We start from the raw sequence: 21,032 nt of genomic DNA, 5'->3' as shown, positions 1-21,032 counted from the left end.
TTTTCTATAGGTAATGCTCATTTAAATAAATACTTAAGGTTAACTATTTTCTATTGGATGTTTTATAAGATAAAGCCATTTTTCTAAAGGATTTATGTATATTTAACAGAGCACAGAAATGCTGACTCAAAAAATAATTTTATAGTACCTTATTACCTCACAAAGTAGAAAGTTCACAGTGCCATTCTGAAAACTTTAGAACTATTTAGGTCTCAGAATTCAGAACTTTCTAGATTTTAGAAAGGTACATAATCCATATTTTATATATTACTGAATATGGGGCTAGCATCTCATAAACACTGAATATTTTTGAGATATAAATTCAGACAGTTTATTTTTTAATTGATATAATTTCCATATAACATTATATTAGTTTTAAATGTACAACATAATGATTCTATGTATGTGTATACTGTGAAATGATCACCACAATAAGTCTAGCTAACATCATCACCAAACATGCAGTTAGATATTTTCTTGGGATGAGTACTTTGAAGATTTATTCTCTTAGCAACTTTCATATATGCAATACAGTATTATTAACTACTAGAGGCCCAGTGCACAAAAATTTGTGCACTCTGGGGGGGGTCCCTCAGCCCGGCCTGTGCCCTCTCGCAGTCTGGGACCCCTCGGGAGATAACGACCTGCTGGCTTAGGCCTGCTCCTGCGCGGCAGAGGGCAGGCCCAATCCCTAGGTGCAGCCCCTGGTCGGGCTCAGAGCAGGGCTGACTGGGGAGTTGGGGTGCCGCCCCGTCATGCACAGAGCAGGGCGGATCGGAGGTTGCGATGCCACCCTCAGTCACGCTCAGGGTAGGGCTGATTGGGGGGTTGGGGCACCGCCCCCTATCACACTTAAGGCAGGGTCAATGGGGAGGTTGCGGCGCCACCCCGTGATGCACAGAGCAGGGCCAATCAGGGGGTTGGGGCACTGCCCCCTGTCACTCACAGAGCAGGGCCAATCAGGGGGTTGGGGCGCTGCACCCTGTCACACTCAGGGCAGGGCCAATGGGGAGTTTACGGCTCTACCTTGTCACACACAGAGCAAGGCCCGTGGAGGGGGGTTGGGGCGCCACCCTCTATCACCCACAGAGCAGGGCCGATCAGGGGGATGGGGCGCCACCGCTGTCACACTCGGGGCAGGGCCGATGGAGAGGTTATGGGTCTACCCTGTCACACACAGAGCAGGGCCCATGGGGGCGGGGGGGGGGGGGGGGAGGTTGGGGCGCCGCACCCTGTCACACACAGAGCAGGGCCGATCAGGGGTTTGGGGAGCTCCCCCCTATCAGGCACAGAGCAGGGCCCGTGGGGGGGGGGGGGGTGGGTTGGGGCGCCGCACCCTGTCAAGCACAGAGCCCCAGGGCAATCAGGGGATTGGGTAGCTCCCCCCTATCAGGCACAGAGCAGGGCTGATCAGGGGGTTGGGGCGCCTTTCCCTGTCACAAACAGAGCAGGGCGGATAGGGAGGTTGTGGCCCCGCCCCCTGTCACACACAGAGCCGCAGGGCAATCAGGGGTTTTGGGCGCTGCCCCCTGTCACACTGATCCCAGTGCCGGGAGGCATATTACCCTTTTACTATATAGAATAGAGGCCTGGTGCATGGGTGGGGGCCGGCTGGTTTGCTCTGAAGGGTGTCCTGGATCAGGGTGGGGTCCCCACTGGGGTGCCTGGCCAGTCTGGGTGAGGGGCTGAGGGCTGTTTTCCGGGTGGCGAGTGACTAAAGCTCCCAACCACTCCTTGTTTTCTTCTTTTTTTTTTTTTTTTTATTCTGGGCCAGCTTTAACTCTGAGGCCTCGCTGCTGAAAACACAGATACAATGTTTCGGTCCGGCTGGGTTTCAGTCTGCCGGTTTCTGGGGTTTTGTTTATCTTCTTATTTGCAACATAGTACATAGTTGCTTAGACTTGCAGTTGAGAGGCCGGCAAGTGAGGCGGGGAACGTTGGAGTCCGCAGCAAGCAAGCCTCATGCTCGCTTCAGTGCCTGGCTGCCGGCCGCCATCTTGGCTGACAGTTAATTTGCATATACTCACTGATTAGCCAATGAAAAGGGTAGCGGTCGTATGCTAATTACCATGTTTCTCTTTTATTAGTGTAGATAGTCACTGGAAGTTTCTTAAAAAATTAAACATACATCCACAATATGATCAGCCCGCTCCATTCCTATGTCTTTACTTAAAGAAAGGAAAGCATATGCCTATAACAAGACTTATAAAAATATTTATGGCAGCTTTGTAATAGCCAAAAACTGGAAACAATCCCAAATGTCCATGTCCATCAACAAGCAAATGGGTGAACAAACTGTGTTATGTACTTAGAATACTATTCACAGGTAAAAAAACAAAACAACAACAACAACAAAACACTACTGATACATGCAACAACATTGATGAATTTCCAAATTCTTAGGATGATTAAAAAAAGCCAGAAAAACAAGGATGTGTTGTATGATTCCATTTACATATTATTTATATGCAATAGAAAATGCAAACTTATCTGTTGTAACAGGAAACAGATAGTTGGTTTCCTGGTGATTACAGGGGTAGAGGCTCATAACGGACAGAGAAGGGAAATTCCTGTTCAAAATGGTGAAAAGTGGAACGTAAAAAGAAGTCACTGGTCCATAACGGTTTTGAAATCAAATTGGGAAATGTTGGATTTTTCTTAATTAGGTTTCAAGACCTGGGAATAGTCCTGTGTGGCTCTCAGCTCCACACTCTTAATCATCCTTCCTTTTTCATAAAAGGCGGCATTTGTTTGTAGCTGAGGACTTTTATCAGCCTGCGCCTGGCAGCAGCCTCCTTTCATTTTGTTCTCTCTCTGGCTCTTTCAACCCTAGCTAGCAATGTTTCTGCTATAAAATTTTCTGAAGAAACTTGTGAGTCTTAAATTTCACTGGGTTCTACTCTATTAGACAAAAATCACACCCACAAATCTTTCTGAGATAATCTCTTATGTATGTTGGCTCCTATTGAGAGACCTGAAGGTTGAGATTCTTAAGCTTCCTAGAGGCTCTCTGGTTTGGTTGAGAGGATCTGTGGAGGCACACACATAACCTCTTAAAAGAGTCCTTTTGTGTGACTAAACACTCTGACCTTTTGGTCTTTAGATTTTTAGTAAAACACTGTACAGCCACACCCTCATGTTTTTCTCTATGCCACATTTTCCGAAGCAATCTTTTAGCTAGATATATCAGGGTGATAATTTCCTAAATTATCAAAAGTCTTGGATCCTTTAATAATTCTTCCCTCAATTTTTTCTCTTTTAGTATCCTATATTCCTATATAATAAAAACATAGGTGGAGTCACATGTGACGCCACCACAAGATGGCCATCACAAGATGGCCACCACAAGATGGCTGGAAGGGGAGGGCATTTGTGGGCGATCAGGCCGGCAGGGGAGGGCAGTTGGGGGCAAACAGGCCAGCAGGGGAGGGCACTTGTGGGCGACCAGGCCTGAAGGGGAGGGCAGTTAGGGGCAATCAGGCCTGCAGGGGAGGGCAGTTGGAAGCAACCAGGCTGGCAGGGGAGGGCAGTTGGGGGCGACCAGGCCTGAAGGGGTGGGCAGTTGGGAGCGACCAGGCCAGCAGGGTAGGGCAGTTGGGGGCAACCACGCCGGCAGGGGAGGGCAGTTTGGGGTGATCAGGCCGGCAGGGGAGCGGTTAGGGAGCAATCAGGCTGGCAGGCAGGCGAGCAGCTAGGAGCTAGTAGTCCTGGATTGTGGGATCGGGCCTAAACCAACAGACGGATATCCCCCAAGGGGTCCCAGATTGGAAAAGGTGCAGGCCGGGCTGAGGACAACCACCCCTCCCCCCGCCCCATGCATGAATTTCGTGCACCGGGCCTCTAGTTTTATTATAAAGTAAAAAAAAAAAAATTCAGATTGTACCTTCAACCCTCTCCTTGGAAATCTCAATATGTTAATCACTTACATATTGCGCAGGAAATGCTTCTGATAAACTTTCTGCCACTACATAACAAGGAACCAATTCCTCCAGTTTCCAAAAACATGTTCCTTTCTCCCTTTGAGCTCTCACTGGCAGCAATCTCCATGTCAAGTGTCCTACAAACACTTGTTCAAATTTAGGGCAATTTAGGCTTTTCTGTAATACTCCTCAAAAATTCTTCCAACCTCCAGCCATGACCTGGTTGCAGAGATTTCCACATTCAGGTATTCCATACAGCAGCATCCCACTTCTGGGTACCAAAATCTGTATTAGATTTTTACTGCTGAGTAACCAATTACCACTAACTTAAAAGCTTAGGACAACACCCCCTTTTCAATCTCAGTTTCTGTAGGTCAGAAGTTCAAGCACTGCATGACTGGGTTTTCTACTCAGGGTCATAAAAGGCTGAAATCCAGGTTATTAACCAGCCTTGAAGATCTGGGGAAGAACAGCTCTCAAACTTATCCAGGCTTCTAATCAAATTCAGTTTCTTGAGATTGTAAGACTGAATTTCCCTTGCTATAAATCCCTCTCATGCTCTGAATCTTTGTCATGAAGAGAGCAGGACCTTTTAATTGATTAAGTCAGGCCCACTAAGGACAATCTCCTAATCTTAAAGTCAACTAATACAGACCTCAATTAATCTACAAAATGTCTTTAGACTAGTGTTTGTTTGAATAACCAGAAGCAGAAATTTTGGGACCCATTTTACAATTCTGCCTACCACACATACATAGTTAGGAATAGATGTGTTGAGTTATAATGATATATGTAAACGCTACCAAAAATTTTTCCAAAGTGATTGTAATGCTTAAAACTTCCACTAGTAGGTTATGAAAAGTTACAGTGGTGTCACATTCAAGCCAACATTTTTGCCATTCTGATGGATGTTAGTGTATCTAGTAGTTTGCATTTTCCTGATGACTATTGTCTTCTTTTTAAAGAAGCAAGGATATTAAAAAATAAAAAGTTGAAAAAGATGGGGTTAATTATTCTATCATGTGTTTTTAACATAAATTTCTAAAATGCCATCCATCCATATTGTTTATAGTTACTATATGTCTGGGTCTTTGCTTTAACATAAATTATTCAAGCATTTTATTCATCTTTGTTATCTCAACCCCTATCATAATCCCTGGTACACAGAAGTTATCTCATATTTGGTGAACTGAACTTAATTTACCTTCTAAATTTTTTTTCATTTCCAAATGTGAAGCACTGCTTCCATTCTATATTCCTCCTAAGCCAACCAATGATTTTATAGTCCTTTCAGCAGTCTAAGACATAATTTGCCTGAGCCAGCATTGCATTAATACTTACAGGAACAAAATACAGGAGTGGGCAAAAGTAGGCTTACAGTTGTGTGTACATGCAACAGTTTATTCTTGTATTATCATTAATTATTATATGATTTATTTGTATTACAATTCTAAACTTACTTCTGTCCACCCCTGTATGCCCTACCTCTATTTAAAATTAACCTACCTAGTTTTCCTACCCAAAACAAAGTGTTTCCATGCATTACTTTGTCTTTAGTGTTTTTCACAAGACTTAGCTTCTGTTGATAGGCAGAGCTAAATTGCTCTTATATTCCTCTTTGGTTATATAACCCCTCCTTCCATATAACCCTTTCATACCCGAGTACATTTTAAGGCCCTTGTGCAACCAGACTAATCTTTTTCAATGTCTCTCCCAATTTCCTTGCCAGAATTGCTTAGTTGTTATATATAATTTTTTTCTAGGAAGTTATTAAACATTTCCTAACCATCTTTCCTTTTACAGAATCAAGGTCATCAAATCACAATTATCTTTCCTCAAACACAGATTTTTTTTGTTCCTAAATTTTGTCTCGGTGCATGGTTCTCTACACCTAGAATTCCCAAGGTGACTCATCATTTCCATATCACCAACAAATTATCTTTGTAGATTAGAATTAGGTCCAGAGAAATAGATCCCTCTATCTACCTTCCTACCAGGCCTGGAAACCATTCCATTCCTGTGCTCCAGACTTGAATCTCATCCCACCAAATTGCTCTCATGTCTAATGCTTGTACACTTTTCATTACGCTGCTTTCAAGGAAAAATATTTTGCTGATGTGACTCAATTAGCACAAAAACTGTAATTCTAGGTCTTTGATTTGTTTCAATATTATGATTAATTTTTTTCTTGCACAGAAGTATGTGCAGTGAATTAATTCAAAATCTTGGGAAGACCTGTATACATTTTCTAAGGGTTGGTATCTAGCCAAATATTCTTTTACAGCTATGCTCTATTCATGTGCACTGTGCAAATTATAAGCTTCATACATATGCAAAGTACAATATTTAGGTAGTATTATAATGAGAGTATAATGGAATAAATTAGTTTCTGTTCCTACATTAACTTATTTATGCTACTTAGAAAATCTGATGCCAGGGAAGCAGTCAGTTCCTGAAGTGCCTTATACTAGTAGGCACCAACTCTCCCACTGCTGTGTAAGTATCTGAATGAAGTGCTCCACTTGCCAAACAGTTTTGTTCTTAAGAGGACTTTGGACATTAATGCTTCATTAATTAGGATATAATTTTGATTACTAATGTATTCCATGTAATACTGTATTTTCCTAATCATAAGTACACGGTGCTTGCATGCTCATTTTATTATATAATAAAATAGTTATATCTATTATCAAATAAAAAGAACTGTGAATCAGAGTACTATAAATGAACTGTAAATCAGGGTTAGAATAAAGGAAAAATATTTATCTTTAAAATGAGTATATTAATTTCAATATAGACTCAGATGTTAAGGTGTCTAACATATTTATGGTGAAAAAATTATAATCTCTGAAATTGCACAAAGAAATTTTTCTGGCCCTCTGAGAATAAATAATTTATGTGAAAGTGCTTTATAATCAATAAGGAATTACATAATTAAGAGATATAATTATTAGAGAATAGTAGTGAGATTTAAATGAGAAAGCCCACATCTACACTAATAAAAGAGAAACATGGTAATTAGCGTACGACCGCTACCCTTTTCACTGGCTAATCAGTGAGTATATGCAAATTAACTGTCAGCCAAGATGGCGGCCGGCAGCCAGGCAGCTGAGAACAGGATGCTTGGTTGCCCCAGCGATTGAGAAAACCAAGGTTCCCACCTGCAGCTGCGGGGCTCTGAGCTCCTGAAGCAACAGCTCCAAAAGATACAATGTTTCAAGTAGAAGCTAAAAGATGGCGGTTAATCTGCATACTCAGGCTCCAAGCGGTAGAGTGAAGCCAAACAGCCCTGAAGCTGCAGAGCAGAGAGGCCTCACTGCCCAGGGATCAGCGGAGCCGAGAAGCCTCCCGGCCCCGATATCAGCGGAGCTGAGAGGCCTCCTGGCCCCGACATCAGCGGAGCCGCGAGGCCTCCCGGCCCCGATATCAGCAGATCCTGATTCAAGCCCTGCGTGTTTATGCACCCTGGGGGTGCAGAGGTCGTGTCCTAGGCAGAGGCCTATGGCGAAATTTTCGACTCTGAGAAGCAGCCTATGGGCTGGAAGGCAGCTCCTCTGACCTCAGTGCTGGAGAAGACGATTAAGCAGAAAACTAAAGAAACCGATTTTACATCATTTCCCAGGTGGAGAACAGTTGGCATGTAAGCCCCTGACCAATGCCCAGCCTCTCCTCTGTCAGTCTATCTCACTCTTAGGTACCATGTTCTTTGTTCTGTCTTAACTGCAACTCATTTTTAAACTAGATTGCTTTTAAAAGAAGACTAAATAAAGTTTCCCTTAAGTTATTTAGGTGGTGCTGGGGCTGCTGGGGCTGCTGGGGGCCTGATAGAAGACACAAACACGCAACGGGGGGCCTGTACCCAGCAGCTCCAAGGCCCGCCACCTTGGTGCTGGGGCTGCTGGGGGTATCAGAGACACAAACTGGCAGGCATGGCACCCAGCAGACCCGAGGCCTTTGTGGCAGCACTAAGAAGCAGCAAGCCAAGTGGTAGGAAGCAGCAAGCAGCTGGGCAGTAACAAGGGAGGGGTCCCGGACTGCAAGAGGGCACATGCTGGGCTAAGGGACCCCCCACCCATCCCCAGTGCACGAATTTCGTGTACCGGGCCTCTAGTATATAATAAAGTCTTCAGCTCTAACCGGTTTGGCTCAGTGCATAGAGCATCGGCCTGTGGACTGAAAGGTCCCAGGTTCGATTCTGGTCAAGGGCATGTACCTTGGTTGCGGGCACATCCCCAGTAGGGAGTGTGCAGGAGGCAGATGATTGATGTTTCTCTCTCATCAATGTTCCTAACTCTCTATCCCTCTCCCTTCCTCTCTGTAAAAAATCAATAAAATATATTTAAAAAAATAATAATAACGTCTTCAGCCTTCAAATGCTTCATATATTGTTATTTAAAAACTGTTATACAAAAATTTAACATTCTAACTCAAGGTAACGGAAAAAAAACTAGCAGATAGTTGTAGTTGCTTATAAACCCATGACTTCCTCCCAAATAAACTTCCTTTAAAGGGAAAAATAAAGTAGTAGCCAAATGAAACATGATCTAATAAGGCAATTACCAGAAAGAATTTGCTTGCCAAACTCTAAATTTCGACATAAACAAACAACTTCTCCTTTACAGATATAAACCCAAAGTGCATAATAACAAGGTTCCCCAATATCAAGCAAAAAGGAAGGAGATCATATTAGTTTCCTAGGGATGCTATATCAAATTACCACAAATTAAGTGGCTTAAAACAATAGAAATTTGTTCTCTTTGAGTTCCAGAGACTAGCCACCAGAAATCAAGATGTCAGCAGGCCATGCTTGCTTTGAAGGCTGAGAGAGAATGTGTTCCATGCTTCTCTCCTAGCTTCTGGTATTGCCTTGGCTTGTAGATGCATCACTTCAATCCTATCCCTGTCATGCTGCAGTGTTCTCCCTGTGTGTCTGTCTCTCTTCTCCTCCTCTTATAAGGCCACCACTCATAATAGATAAGGCCCACCTTAATAACTTCATATTAACTTGCTTATACCCACAAAGACCCTATTTCCAAGTAAGATTCCATTCACAAGTACTGGAGGTTCAGAATTCAATACATCTTTTGGGGGACACAATTCAATCTATAACAGGGGATGGGGCAGTAAAGGCCATGCCTCCAAGGTTGCAGAGGATTGAGATGATGTAGCTACTACTACTGGCAAATTATTTCTTATAGTTTAAATTGTATAACAAATAAATCCCTAATAAGAGATAAACCTAAAAAAAAAAAAAGAGATAAATCTGGCAATTGGCATAATAAGCTACATCCTAGTCAAAGCACAAACACACAAGTCATATGAGAGATTTCTGTGATCAAGTTGTTCCACTCTACACGTATCTCATAGATATATTCATATATGTGGATAAATACTTACATGTAACAATATTACAGCATAGCAAAATGAATAGCAGACAGAAAATGATATAAATCCACTAATAACAAAGATTGACTGAATAATTTATGGTACTTCCATACAATAGAGTATCATGCAGTTAGGAAATGACTAAGGGAGATTTAAAGGTGACAATATGAAACAATCTATCAGATAAAGTTACAGGAAGAATATACAATGTCTTCCCTCTTATGCAAAAACAGAAGCTGCACAGAGATCTCAGCTTATATAAACAGACTGCCAGTATTTCTAAAAGGACCCAAAAAAAATGTGTGTGGTTGCCTCTGGAGAGGAAGATGGGTCTGAAAAGGGGAAAAAAAACTTGTTTTCACTGGATATCCTCTGAAGTTTTTAATTATTTTTTAGATTGTGCGTAAAGTCCATCACAGAAAAATAAAATCAAAGAATAAAATTCAAAGAAAATAGCAAATATCCTATATAAAGGAAAACAGAGATTCTTACCTTTCTCTACAAAATTTAAGTGAATGGAGTATGGCAGGTCTCTTTTGACGTAAATTCCATAAATGTAAGGTATCATCAGCCAAGGCACTCACAAGAGCTCCCTTAAAAATAAAGTGTAATATATTTTATATAGAACACAATTTACAAATATTAAAGGTACTAAGGAGCTGCCAAAAAATATCCTTCCCAAATTTCTAAACTTTCTGCAAATAGATTTAGTTCTGACAAACATTTGCCTCACCCAAATTTTAAACAGCAGATGCAAAACTGTGTGTTGTGTACTTATGCACACAATATGTGTAAAAGAAGTTTCAACTTCTTCAATAAAGTATAACTTATTATCTTAAACTAAAAGTATAATAGGATCTACTTGGATATTATGGTTCATTACTAGCTATGTAAAATTAGAGGCCAGACTATATATAAGTTACTTGGTCACTACTATACATATCTCCTTAACTAAAAGAGCAAAATATGATATGAGGTAACCTTCCAGTTTTATTTGGCTTAAGACAAATCCTATAAATGTGCTATGCCTAGATCATAATTCTACTACTAGAATAAGGAAAATAAAGATTGCATTCAGCACACTGTAATTTCAATGTCAAAAGGGTTGAAAAAAAACAAACTAATTTAGAAAGTTGAAACATCTGGTACTATTAAATACTATTAAGTATGGAGAAAAAATTTGATGGCATTATATGAAGATCATGCAGGGCACTCAGTCTCATCCCAGATCTGACAAATCAGAATTTTCAGAACAAGTACCTATGCAGGTGTAGTTTTCTTAAAAATTTCCAGAAGTGATTCTGATGTGTGAATAGACTTAAGTCTCTAGACTAAGACTGATTAATTAAGACATATGTTTTTTCTCAAAAGAGTAAGATACTCTTCTACATTGAGAGAATAAGGCAAAAGATGCAACATGAAGAATTTATATTAATTTCAAAAAAGATTTGTAATTCCAATCCTTCAGATTATTATGAGAAATCTTAAAATCTTCTTCTTAAAATAAGAAGAGTTTCTCATTTATCTAAGAAAATTAAAATAGCTCTGAAGACAAACTTTACATTAAGTGATCTCTCCAAATCCTTTTACACATTTGGAATTTAAGAGGGCTACTCAGTTGTGTAACTCCTAGTGCTACAATGACTATTGGAAAGCAGAAATACGTAAAGTCCACATACTCTCACTTTCACCAAAAAGCATTCCCTTATCTAAATCACTATGAAGCAGAAAAACTCAAAGGATGCAAAGTATCAAATATTTGTATTCTTCATTCTTATTTCCACTGTAGTTTAAGACTATGTCATCTTCTTTCTCAAGATGTTAGTCCCATCTTAAAATCTCAAGGAAGAAGGGAAGATGTAGAGTCAAAATGGCAATAACAGCTGACCTCCTCCTATTGTGGCTCCTTTATCTATAATTTTTCCAAACTGAAAGCAAATAGCTACTCCCAATTGTCAGATTTCCATAGCCATACTCATTAAATATTCATGTTTTACTAAGCATTTTTTAAAACAATGTCATTTTAAGTACTTAAAGATAGCATTTAAGCATATAAACTAAAACAAAATAGTCATATCACAGAACTGTGATAAATCCTATTGATGAGAAAAGAATCTTTTAATATGAATAATGATAGCATAAACTACTTAAGATTTCTAAAATTTATGTGTATAGGTAATCAATTTGCAATGTTATTTAGATTGGCTCAGGTACTGCTTTAAAAATAATCAAATAATCTTAACACAAGTGTAAAGGTGGAAAATAGGTGAGAAGTTGTCAGGAATCAGGGACTGAGAGCAGGAGGGGAGGGAGTGTGATTATAAAGGAGGAACCTGAGGACATTCCTTTACAGTGGTGGAAATGATCTGTATCTTGTCAATAGTGGTCATTACATGAGTCTATTTGTGTGTTAAAACTGCAGGAAACCACACACACACACACACACACACACACACACACACACACACACCCCAAGTGCATGGAAATCTAAAGGTCTTCTGTAATCTCAATAGTACTGTTCTTATGTCACTTTTTGGCTTCATATTATACTACTGTTATATAAAACGTTACTATGGGGGAAGCAGGGAGGTGCACAGAGCCTCTCTATTTTGAATCAAAACCAGTCTAATTATTTCAAAACTAGAGGTCCAATGCACGAAATCCATGCAAGAGTAGGCCTTCCTTTCCCCGCCCCCTCCCCCCCACCCCGGCTGCCGGCACCAGCTTCCCTCTGGCACCCAGGATCCAGGCTTCCCTTGCAGACCCAGCTTCATCCGAAGGTTGTCTGGAAGGACATCCGGTCTAATTAGCATATTATGCTTTTATTATAGACTAGAGGCCCGGTGCACAAAAATTTGTGCACTCGGGGTGGGGGGTGGGGTCCCCCAGCCTGGCCTGTGCCCTCTCACAGTCTGGGACCCCTCGGGAGATAACCACCTGCTGGCTTAGGCCTGCTCCCGGGTGGCAGAGGGCAGGCCCAATCCCTAAGTGCAGCCCCTGGTCAGGCTCAGAGCAGGGCCGATTGGGGAGTTGGGGCGCTGCCCCGTCATGCACAGAGCAGGGCGGATCGGGAGGTTGCAATGCTACCCTCAGTCACGCTCAGGGTAGACTGACTGGGGGGATGGGGCACCGCCCCCTGTTACACTCAAGGCAGGGTCGATGGGGAGGTTGTGGTGCCACCCCCGTCACGCACAGAGCAGGGCCAATCAGGGGGTTGGGGCACTGTCCCCTGTCACTCACAGAGCAGGGCCAATCAGGGGGTTGGGGCGCTGCCCCCTGTCACTCACAGAGCAGGGCCGATCAGGGGGGTTGGGGCACTGCCCCCTGTCACTCACAGAGCAGGGCCCATCAGGGGGTTGAGGAGCTCCCCCCTGTCACTCACAGAGTAGGGCCGATAGGGGAGTTGGGGCACCGCCTCCTGTCACACACAGAGCAGGGCGGATCAGGGGGTTGGGGCGCTGCACCCTGTCACACTCAGGGCAGGGCCAATGGGGAGGTTATGGCTCTACCCTGTCACACACAGAGCAAGGCCCGTGGAGGGGGGTTGGGGCGCCACCCTCTATCACCCACAGAGCAGGGCCGATCAGGGGGTTGGGGCACGACCACTGTCACACTCAGGGCAGGGCCGATGGAGAGATTATGGTTCTACCTTGTCACACACAGAGCAGGGCCCGTGGGGGGGGGGGGGGGGGTTGGGGCGCCGCACCCTGTCACACACAGAGCAGGGCTGATCAGGGGGTTTGGGTGCTGCCCCCTGTCATGCTGATCCCGGTTCCGGGAGGCATTTTACCCTTTTACTATATAGGATAAGAGGCCTGGTGCACAGGTAGGGGCTGGCTAGTTTGCCCTGAAGGGTGTCCTGGATCAGGGTGGGGGTCCCCACTGGGGTGCCTGGCCAGGCTGGCTGAGGGGCTGAGGGCTGTTTTCCTGCTGGCAGGTGACTTAAAGCTCCCAACCGCTCCTTGTTTTCTTTCTTTTTTTTTTTTTATTCTGGGCCAGCTTTAGCTCTGAGGCCTCGCTGCTGAAAACATGGATACAATGTTGCGGTCCAGGGCTGACTGAAAGCCGGTTTTGTTTAGCTTCTTATTTGCAACATAGTAATAGTTGCTTAGAGTTGCAGTTGAGAGTCCGGCAAGTGAGGCAGGGAACGTTGGAGTCTGCAGTTCCTGGAGGAAGCAAGCCTCCCTGCTCACTTCAGTGCATGGCTGCCGGCCGCCATCTTGGCTGACAGTTAATTTGCATAAGGATATGCTGATTAGCCAATGGGAAGGGTAGCGGTCGTACGCCAATTACCATGTTTCTCTTTTATTAGTGTAGATAAGAAAATTTTTAAAAAGAAAAAGTAATCTGGGTCCTCAAAAAGAATATGGGTTCGACAACTTTCTATATTGTGATTATTTAAAACACTTTATAATGCTGATCTATGCAGAACCCTGAAGTTTAAGACAAACAAGCAAAAACATGCTTCCTTTGACCCTGAAAAACCTACACATTTGCATATTATTTGGATCATAATTTTGCTGTTTTCTATTGTCACCTTTAGATCTTTGCACCCATCGTGCCTTTTTAAATCCTCTGATATGAACAAAAACATTTATCAAAAGCCAGAGGTACTAAGTAATTTTTTTCTCTCATACACATTTAAGAATTTAGGGGCAAAAATAATGTTCACAAATTATCCTTCTATTTAAAGATAGAGCCTTCTGGAGTAATTTCTCTTTCGTCCTCTTATGACCAGCTTTTTCTGCCTGTCCCTACTTCCAAAAAACATCTATTCTCAGAGTCCAGCAAACATTAAAACCTGCAAACACATTGTTTACTCTGCTGATAAAATGGGGTTTGGTTTCTCTAGCTCCTTCTAAACTTCAAAGTCTATCAAAAAGAAAGATATCACCAATTACTTCAACCAATAAGTGACACAAGAACTTTGGACAATAACCAGTTTCTAATGTATTTTGGTTTCCTGGTTGTATTGTAAAACAACTCATTCAAGAAGTACATTTTGTTATTTATAATAAGCTACCATCTTTAAAAAATATTTCAATATAGATTTTTATATGTTCTATAACTTTCAATATCACTAAAATAAAATTTAAATGCAGCACGCTGTACCAAAATGATTTACTTTATACCATTCTATTTGCAACACTGTTTTGAGAAACATCTTACATTATTTATGTAACTATCCACAAAGATGCCTTAACACCAGAGTGGAGGACGTCCGGCCTGCAGGCCGTATTAAGACCCATGAAATCATTTGGCCTGGCCCTCCCAAAGCGTTAGGGTGAGTTAATTAAATGTTTGACCAAATACAGCAGGCTAATTTTTAAGTTGATAATTTTGTATGGCATGTGAATGATGTTATACATATCCAAATGGCCCTTGGCAGAAAAAAGGTTCCCCACCCCTGTCTTACAGTGAATTACTATTATCTCTAACCTATAAGAAATTAGTTTTTGTTCACATATGTCAATATCAATGAAGAAATCTGAAAGACAAGATGTGGCCCTATTTTGTACATAAGTAGGAGAAATTAAAGCAACTCACTAACCTCATTAATCAGGAACTGGAGCTGGATGACTGCAGCTCCACTGTCATGCTGGCAATAACATTCTACTCCTGGACGACCAAAGCTGTCATTAATTCCATTAAGGAGTTTATGCTGTGTGTGGGCTTTTTATAGAAATTAGCAAATTATATGATAGACTCATAAATATTCCAATGACCTGATATTCAATACACGCTAGTTACTGAGGTCGAGATTTAGTGTTAGGTTTACTATGCAACCTAATCAGGTAGTTTCTGCTAAAAATCAGAATGCTCAATGATTACAGGTCTAAAAGAAATAACAGTACTAATAAAACACAGCAATATACAGAACCAAGACAATATATACTTTCCTCTGGCCCAAGTTTTTTCTTTCACTTAAAAAGAAGAATAAAGGTAGAGCTTCCAATTTGCCTAAGTTAGCAAACAAATCTGAAAAGCAGACAAATGTCATTTTGGAATATTGTTCGTAAATAATCTTTTTACAGGCATTGTTCATTCCTGTAATGTCATTTTAAAATAGTTTACACTAAAAATATAATGAAGAACCACATAACTATATTTGTAATTGTGCCATGACATTATATCATTAATAAATGTATCAATTTTTACAACAGGCTTGAATATAGATTAAAATGCAAACTTCTATGAGTTTGCATACAGTAACTGCAGACACACAGCATTTTTGTGTCAGGCATTATATTAAACACGTTATATACTTTATATATAGTCTCACCCCATATAAACATATAAGAAACTGAAGCACAGAGAAATTAAGTAACTTGCCCCAAGTCACACAACTAGAAAGTAGCAGAGGTGGAATCTGAATAAGTACTCTGGCTCCAGTCTACACTCTTCATTAATAAGGTATGCTGTGTAGAGAACAAAACAAAAATCCCAAACACTTACAGAATGTACTACATGCCAGACATTGTTTTATGCTTTTAACCTTCATAACCTTGCAATAAGAAGGTAGACATTTTAATATGCTGCTATACTAATCTACTTTTTACTACTAAATAAATATTAATAGGACATAAAAAGGCAAATCTAAAAATAAAATTTGATAGGATTTAATAAAATTACAGCATTCTTTATACAAATTCACATTCAGGTGTATAGACTATTTATACATTCCACTGACACATGACCTAGAGTTCTTCTTAATTAGAAATAAGTGCAACAATTCCCATTTTCTATCCATTTTTTACTTTTGACTTCTAAAAATATTTCTAGGTAATATTTACATTCAATGGACTTTTCTGCATTTTATTACTAACAATTAACTTTCATTATTTTATAAATAGACTAATTGAGCCTGTTTAGCCAACAGTACCCTATTCTTTAACACCTTGAAATTATTACTGTCATCATCAACAGTAGTATTTTTGCTATACCAATTGCCCAAACGCGACTACAGAAAACTAGTCTACAAAGTGCTACCTACTTGGTGGTACCTAGTAGGCCAAGGAAAGAAATGTCTTCATCTCTGTTCATCCATTTCTTTTCTCAGATGACAGCAAGGACCTTGCCCTTTTGGTCAGTAAAGTGAGTCTAATTCAAATCTTCCCAGACAAATTATTCTTTCTGGTACCAATTACCACACTCTTTAATACCCATTTTATATGAATAGGTGTAAAGCTTCTCTTATATGACCAGATCAGGATTGATAACTAAGTTCATAAAAAATGTGAGCCACTGTGGAGAATCATAAAAATTCTACTTACCTTACATATTATTTTTACATAAAACGTAATTTTATATTAGCTAAAGACATTTTCTTTAAGTGTGTCTTAGTTAATAAACTAGAGTTCAGAACTGGGGGTTTTGTGTGTGTGTGTTTTTAATATATTTTGTATTGATTTCAGAAAGGAAGGGGGAGAGAGGGAGAAAGGGAGAAGAAGAGAGAAGGCGGGGGTGGGGGTGGGGGGGGGGAAACATCAATGATAAGAGATAATCATCGATCAGCTGCCTCCTGGATGTCAAACACTGGGGATCAAGCCTGCAACCTGGACATGTGCCCTGACTGGGAATCGAATCATGACCTCTTGGTTCATAGGTCAATGCTCAACCACTGAGCAATGCAGGCCAGGCCAGAACTGGTTTTCTTGAATAAAAAACATAACTATTACTAACCTGGTATAAGATTTGTATTTAATTTTTTAAATGGAACTTTAAAGATATTGGCAATGCAATCTAAGTATAGCATTCATGTAGTCTTATTATTTCTTTTCCAGCTGTCTACTGTTATTTTATCCACATAGCATCAGACAGGAAATTTTAGGTGACTGACTTTCGTGAAGTTTTTTCCAAAGTATTCATTGGAGATTTTTATATATTGAAACTCTCTCATTTTACATTCATATTTCATCAACTTATATACTATTAAAGTGAATTACTTGGTTATATCAAATATACTAAACACAAACAGATTTGGAAATACACAAAACTAATTATTGGTAAATAAAGAATAAGCAAACAACTGTACTAATATGGGTCTCCTGGAAAACAGCCTACCATTCTTAAAACTTCAGTATGTTATGGGCATCAATCAACATTTTATTCAGAGAATGAAAAGTGTCTGTAAAATCCAGAAATCAGTTACACTGACGGTCAAGAAAAGTTTTATTCTTACTCTATGTATGGCATTATTCCAGACAAAACTGTACTTTTTTATGACATTAATAGTAATAGAGTCTTTTATTTCTACTAAGATGATGTATTTTCTTAATATAAGAACTACTTACTGAATATCTACTAAGTATCAGACACTGTCTTAAATACATAACTGTACTTAATCCTGAGAGTAACTCTGAAAGGTAGTTATTACACATACAGGGTAGGGCAACTGTAGGTTTACAGATGTTCAAATTCACTACTTTAACAAAAATTAACATTACCATACAATGGATATATCATAACGTAAGAAAATAACAACTCTGAATATATTAGATTACAAAACAGTATATCATAGATGCAAATTTTCATATACTTTCATACCTACGATTATTGTTTCTTGCATATATATGATTCTTTCTGATACTGTCTTTACTGAGAGTTAACAGTTTTATTAGAAAACTAGAGGCTCGGTGCATGAAATTCATGCACGTGTATGGTCCCTAGGCCTGGCTGGCGAAGGGCTGATCTGTGGGGCAACTGGCGGGGTGATTGGGGGGACCCTGCTGGCACCCGCCATGGCTGGCCTGGGGCCTGCAGGCTGGGGGCAGCTCCTGCATTGAGTGTCTGCCCCCTGGTGGTCACTATGCATCATAGCAACCAGTCGTTCCGCTGTTCAGTCGATTTGAATATTAGGCTTTTATTATATAGGATGATCAAACACTAATAAAACTTTGCTTGGTAAGTTATTCCGATTTATTGTGGCCATGTTCACAATTAAATGAGAATACAAATTATCAGAAATTAAAATAAACAAAATCCAAAAGGAAAGATTACACATTGAGCAATTGTGCAAAGGTATTTGCTAAATGAAGAAATATTCATTTATTATTCTGATGTCTGTTCTTTTATATATGCATGAATCAATTACAAGGCAAAGCCAAAACTGTAAGGGTACACTGAATATTTCTTGCTTTCATTGTAACTTACTTTCTAATTCTGAACTCCAATAATGCATTCTTTCAAAAATGGTGCAATCTTTCTTAGATACCTTTACTCTGAATTTTTCTACTGCTAAACCTACAAGAGCTATGATATCTACCTATTCTTACTAGCCAATTTTGTCTCTGAAGTAATTAATTTATCTGACCCACGACATATGCCAGATATTTCCTACACAACTAACACTCATGGTGTTTGTCCAGACAATCACCATCGTAGCTTCTGAAGAGGAGCTGAAGAAGGCAAGGATAAAACAGATTAGGAATGAAGTCTCTGAATGCAAGTCTTTGAATTTAAACAGGATCCTCTAAGTAAGCAATACAGAGAAAAGAAATATTTAAGGGGGAAAAATAAGATAATGAAACTAGCAATCAAGAATAATCAGAAGAAGGTATGCAGGACAGATAAATAGGTGCAGGAGAAGGAGGAGAAAAAAAAGATAAAAAATATGAACACAAAAATGGCAATAAATACGTATCTATCAACAACTGAATCTAAAAATCAAAATAAATGAACAAGGAATCTAATGAACAAAATAAACTGATGCATAAAATAGAATCAGAGGTATAGAAACATGGAAAAGATTGACTGACAAAACTGATAGGGAAGTGGGGAGAGGGAGTGGGAAGAGATTAACCAAAGAACTTATATGTATACTAGAGGCCCGATGCATGAAATCTGTGCAGGAGGAGGGGGTTCCTCAGCCTGGCCTGTTGCAATCCGAGACACCTCGGGGGATGTCCACCTGCCGGTTTAGGCACAATCAGGCCTAAACCGGCAGTCAGACATCCCACTCGCAATCCGGGACTCCTCGCTCCTAACCACCCACCTGCTCACTCCTTACCGCTTGGCTTGCCGCTCCTTACCGCCCACCTGCTCGCTCCTTACCACTTGGCTCGCCACTCCTTAAGAGTTGCCATGGAGGTGGGAGAGGCTCCCGCCACCACTGCTACACTTGCCAGCAGTGAGCCCGGCTTCTGGCTGAGCGGCACGCCCGCTATGGGAAAACACTGACCACCAGTGGGCAGGCTCCTACATTGAGTGTCTGCCCCCTGGTGGTAAGTGTGCATCATAGTGACTGGTCATTCTGGTCATTCCGCCGTTACGGTAGCTGGGCTTTTATTATATAGACTAGCGGCCCGGTGCACAAAATTCGTGCGGGGGGAGAGGAGGCCCCTCAGCCCAATCTGTACTCTCTCTCATCCAGGACCCCTCGGGGGATGTCCAACTGCCAATTTAGGCCCAATTCCTGCAGGATCGGGCCTAAACCAGCAGTCAGACATCCCTCTCGCAATCCGGGACCATTGGCTCCTAACCGCTCCCCTGCCTGCCTGCCTGTTCGCCCCCTCACGGCTCCCCTGCCTGCCTGATCACCCCTAACCGCTTCTGCCTACCAACCTGTTCACTCCAAACTGCCTCTGCCTGCCAGCCTGATCACCCCCGAACTGCTCCCCCTTGCCGGCCTGATCGCCCCGAACCGACTCTGCCTCGGCCCCTGCCACCATGGCTTTGTCCAGAAGGATGTCCGGAAGATGTCCAGAAGATGTCTGGTCTAATTAGCATATACCCTTTTATTAGTATAGATATGCATTACCAATGGACACAGACTATAAGGTGGTGAAGACCTGGGACAGGGCAGGAACTGGGTGCAGGAGGGCAATGGGGTGAAAAATGGGGGACATCTGTAATACTCTCAACAATAAGGATTTAAAAAAAAAGAAAGACTATGAGTCTTCAGATGGAAGTACCCAGAATGATAAATGAAATAAGACCCACAGGTAAATTCAGCATTCTAAAATCTCATTACATGAACACTTAAAAAGAAGACCCCATAGACTACCAGGAACAAAACAAACAAGAGGTCACCAGCAAAGTAAGGATGATCAAAGAGAATAAAGCAATGCCCTCAGAGTTGAGGTAAAGCAGTATTCAATTTATAAGCATATATTCAATCAAACCACTAAAAAAGTTTAATAATAGAAGGACTTTTAGACATTCAAGGCTTCAGGCATCTTATCACTTCTTAGGAAGCCATGAAGACTGCAATAAATCAAAAGAGAAAACAAAAAAACAGTGACATAGGATCTAGAAATAATTAATCCAACCCAGAAAAAGATGAAGGAAAAGTTTAGTGTAGCAATGCAGCTGACATTAACAGCTAAACAGCCCTGGTCCAGATGGGAGAGGGAATCTGAGGAAGGACAGGTATATGAGAGCAAGAGGGCTCCAGAGACTGTGACTCTCTCCTTGAGAAGCCTGAGAAATTTAAGCAGGGGATGAAAGCAGCCAGTGAGTTCGGGTGGGGGAAGTGGGGTAGAGAAGACAACTGTATAAGGAAGAAAATGTACTCATATAGGATACTACTTGGGTGTGGAATGATAAAGAGTGATAATAGAAAAAATAAGTCCTAATGCATTTTCAATTTTTAGAATCAAACAAAAATTTTACATTAATATACAATTGGTGGGAAAGGAGAAAGGAAAAGGAAAAGTGACAGGCTAGTATGCATAGTTGATGGAGCAAGAAATAAAGAATTAACTAAAATAGTTTTTGGAAGTTACA

The 21,032-nt window shown here is 40.9% G+C and overlaps 1 protein-coding gene across 6 annotated transcripts in view; it reads right to left on the bottom strand.

Annotated features, from left to right (window-relative positions):
• The window catches only part of STXBP5 (syntaxin binding protein 5), a 156,286-nt gene that overhangs the window by 117,306 nt on the left and 17,948 nt on the right, over positions 1-21,032 (bottom strand). For all 6 annotated transcript variants that reach the window (XM_070417861.1, XM_070417863.1, XM_070417864.1 and 3 more), the window contains exons 3-4: positions 14,857-14,938; positions 9,798-9,898 (exon numbers count right to left, since the gene is read on the bottom strand). In XM_070417861.1, coding sequence (XP_070273962.1) covers positions 9,798-9,898; positions 14,857-14,938 — 183 coding nt within the window. The remainder of the gene's footprint in view (positions 1-9,797; positions 9,899-14,856; positions 14,939-21,032) is intronic.

Source organism: Myotis yumanensis, unplaced genomic scaffold (genome assembly GCF_028538775.1).
Source record: "Myotis yumanensis isolate MYYU_CA2020_CCGP unplaced genomic scaffold, mMyoYum1.0.hap1 SCAF_6, whole genome shotgun sequence".
Taxonomy (NCBI): domain Eukaryota; kingdom Metazoa; phylum Chordata; class Mammalia; order Chiroptera; family Vespertilionidae; genus Myotis; species Myotis yumanensis.
Note: the sequence above shows the minus strand (reverse complement) of the source record. Positions and strands in the feature narration are given on the sequence as shown.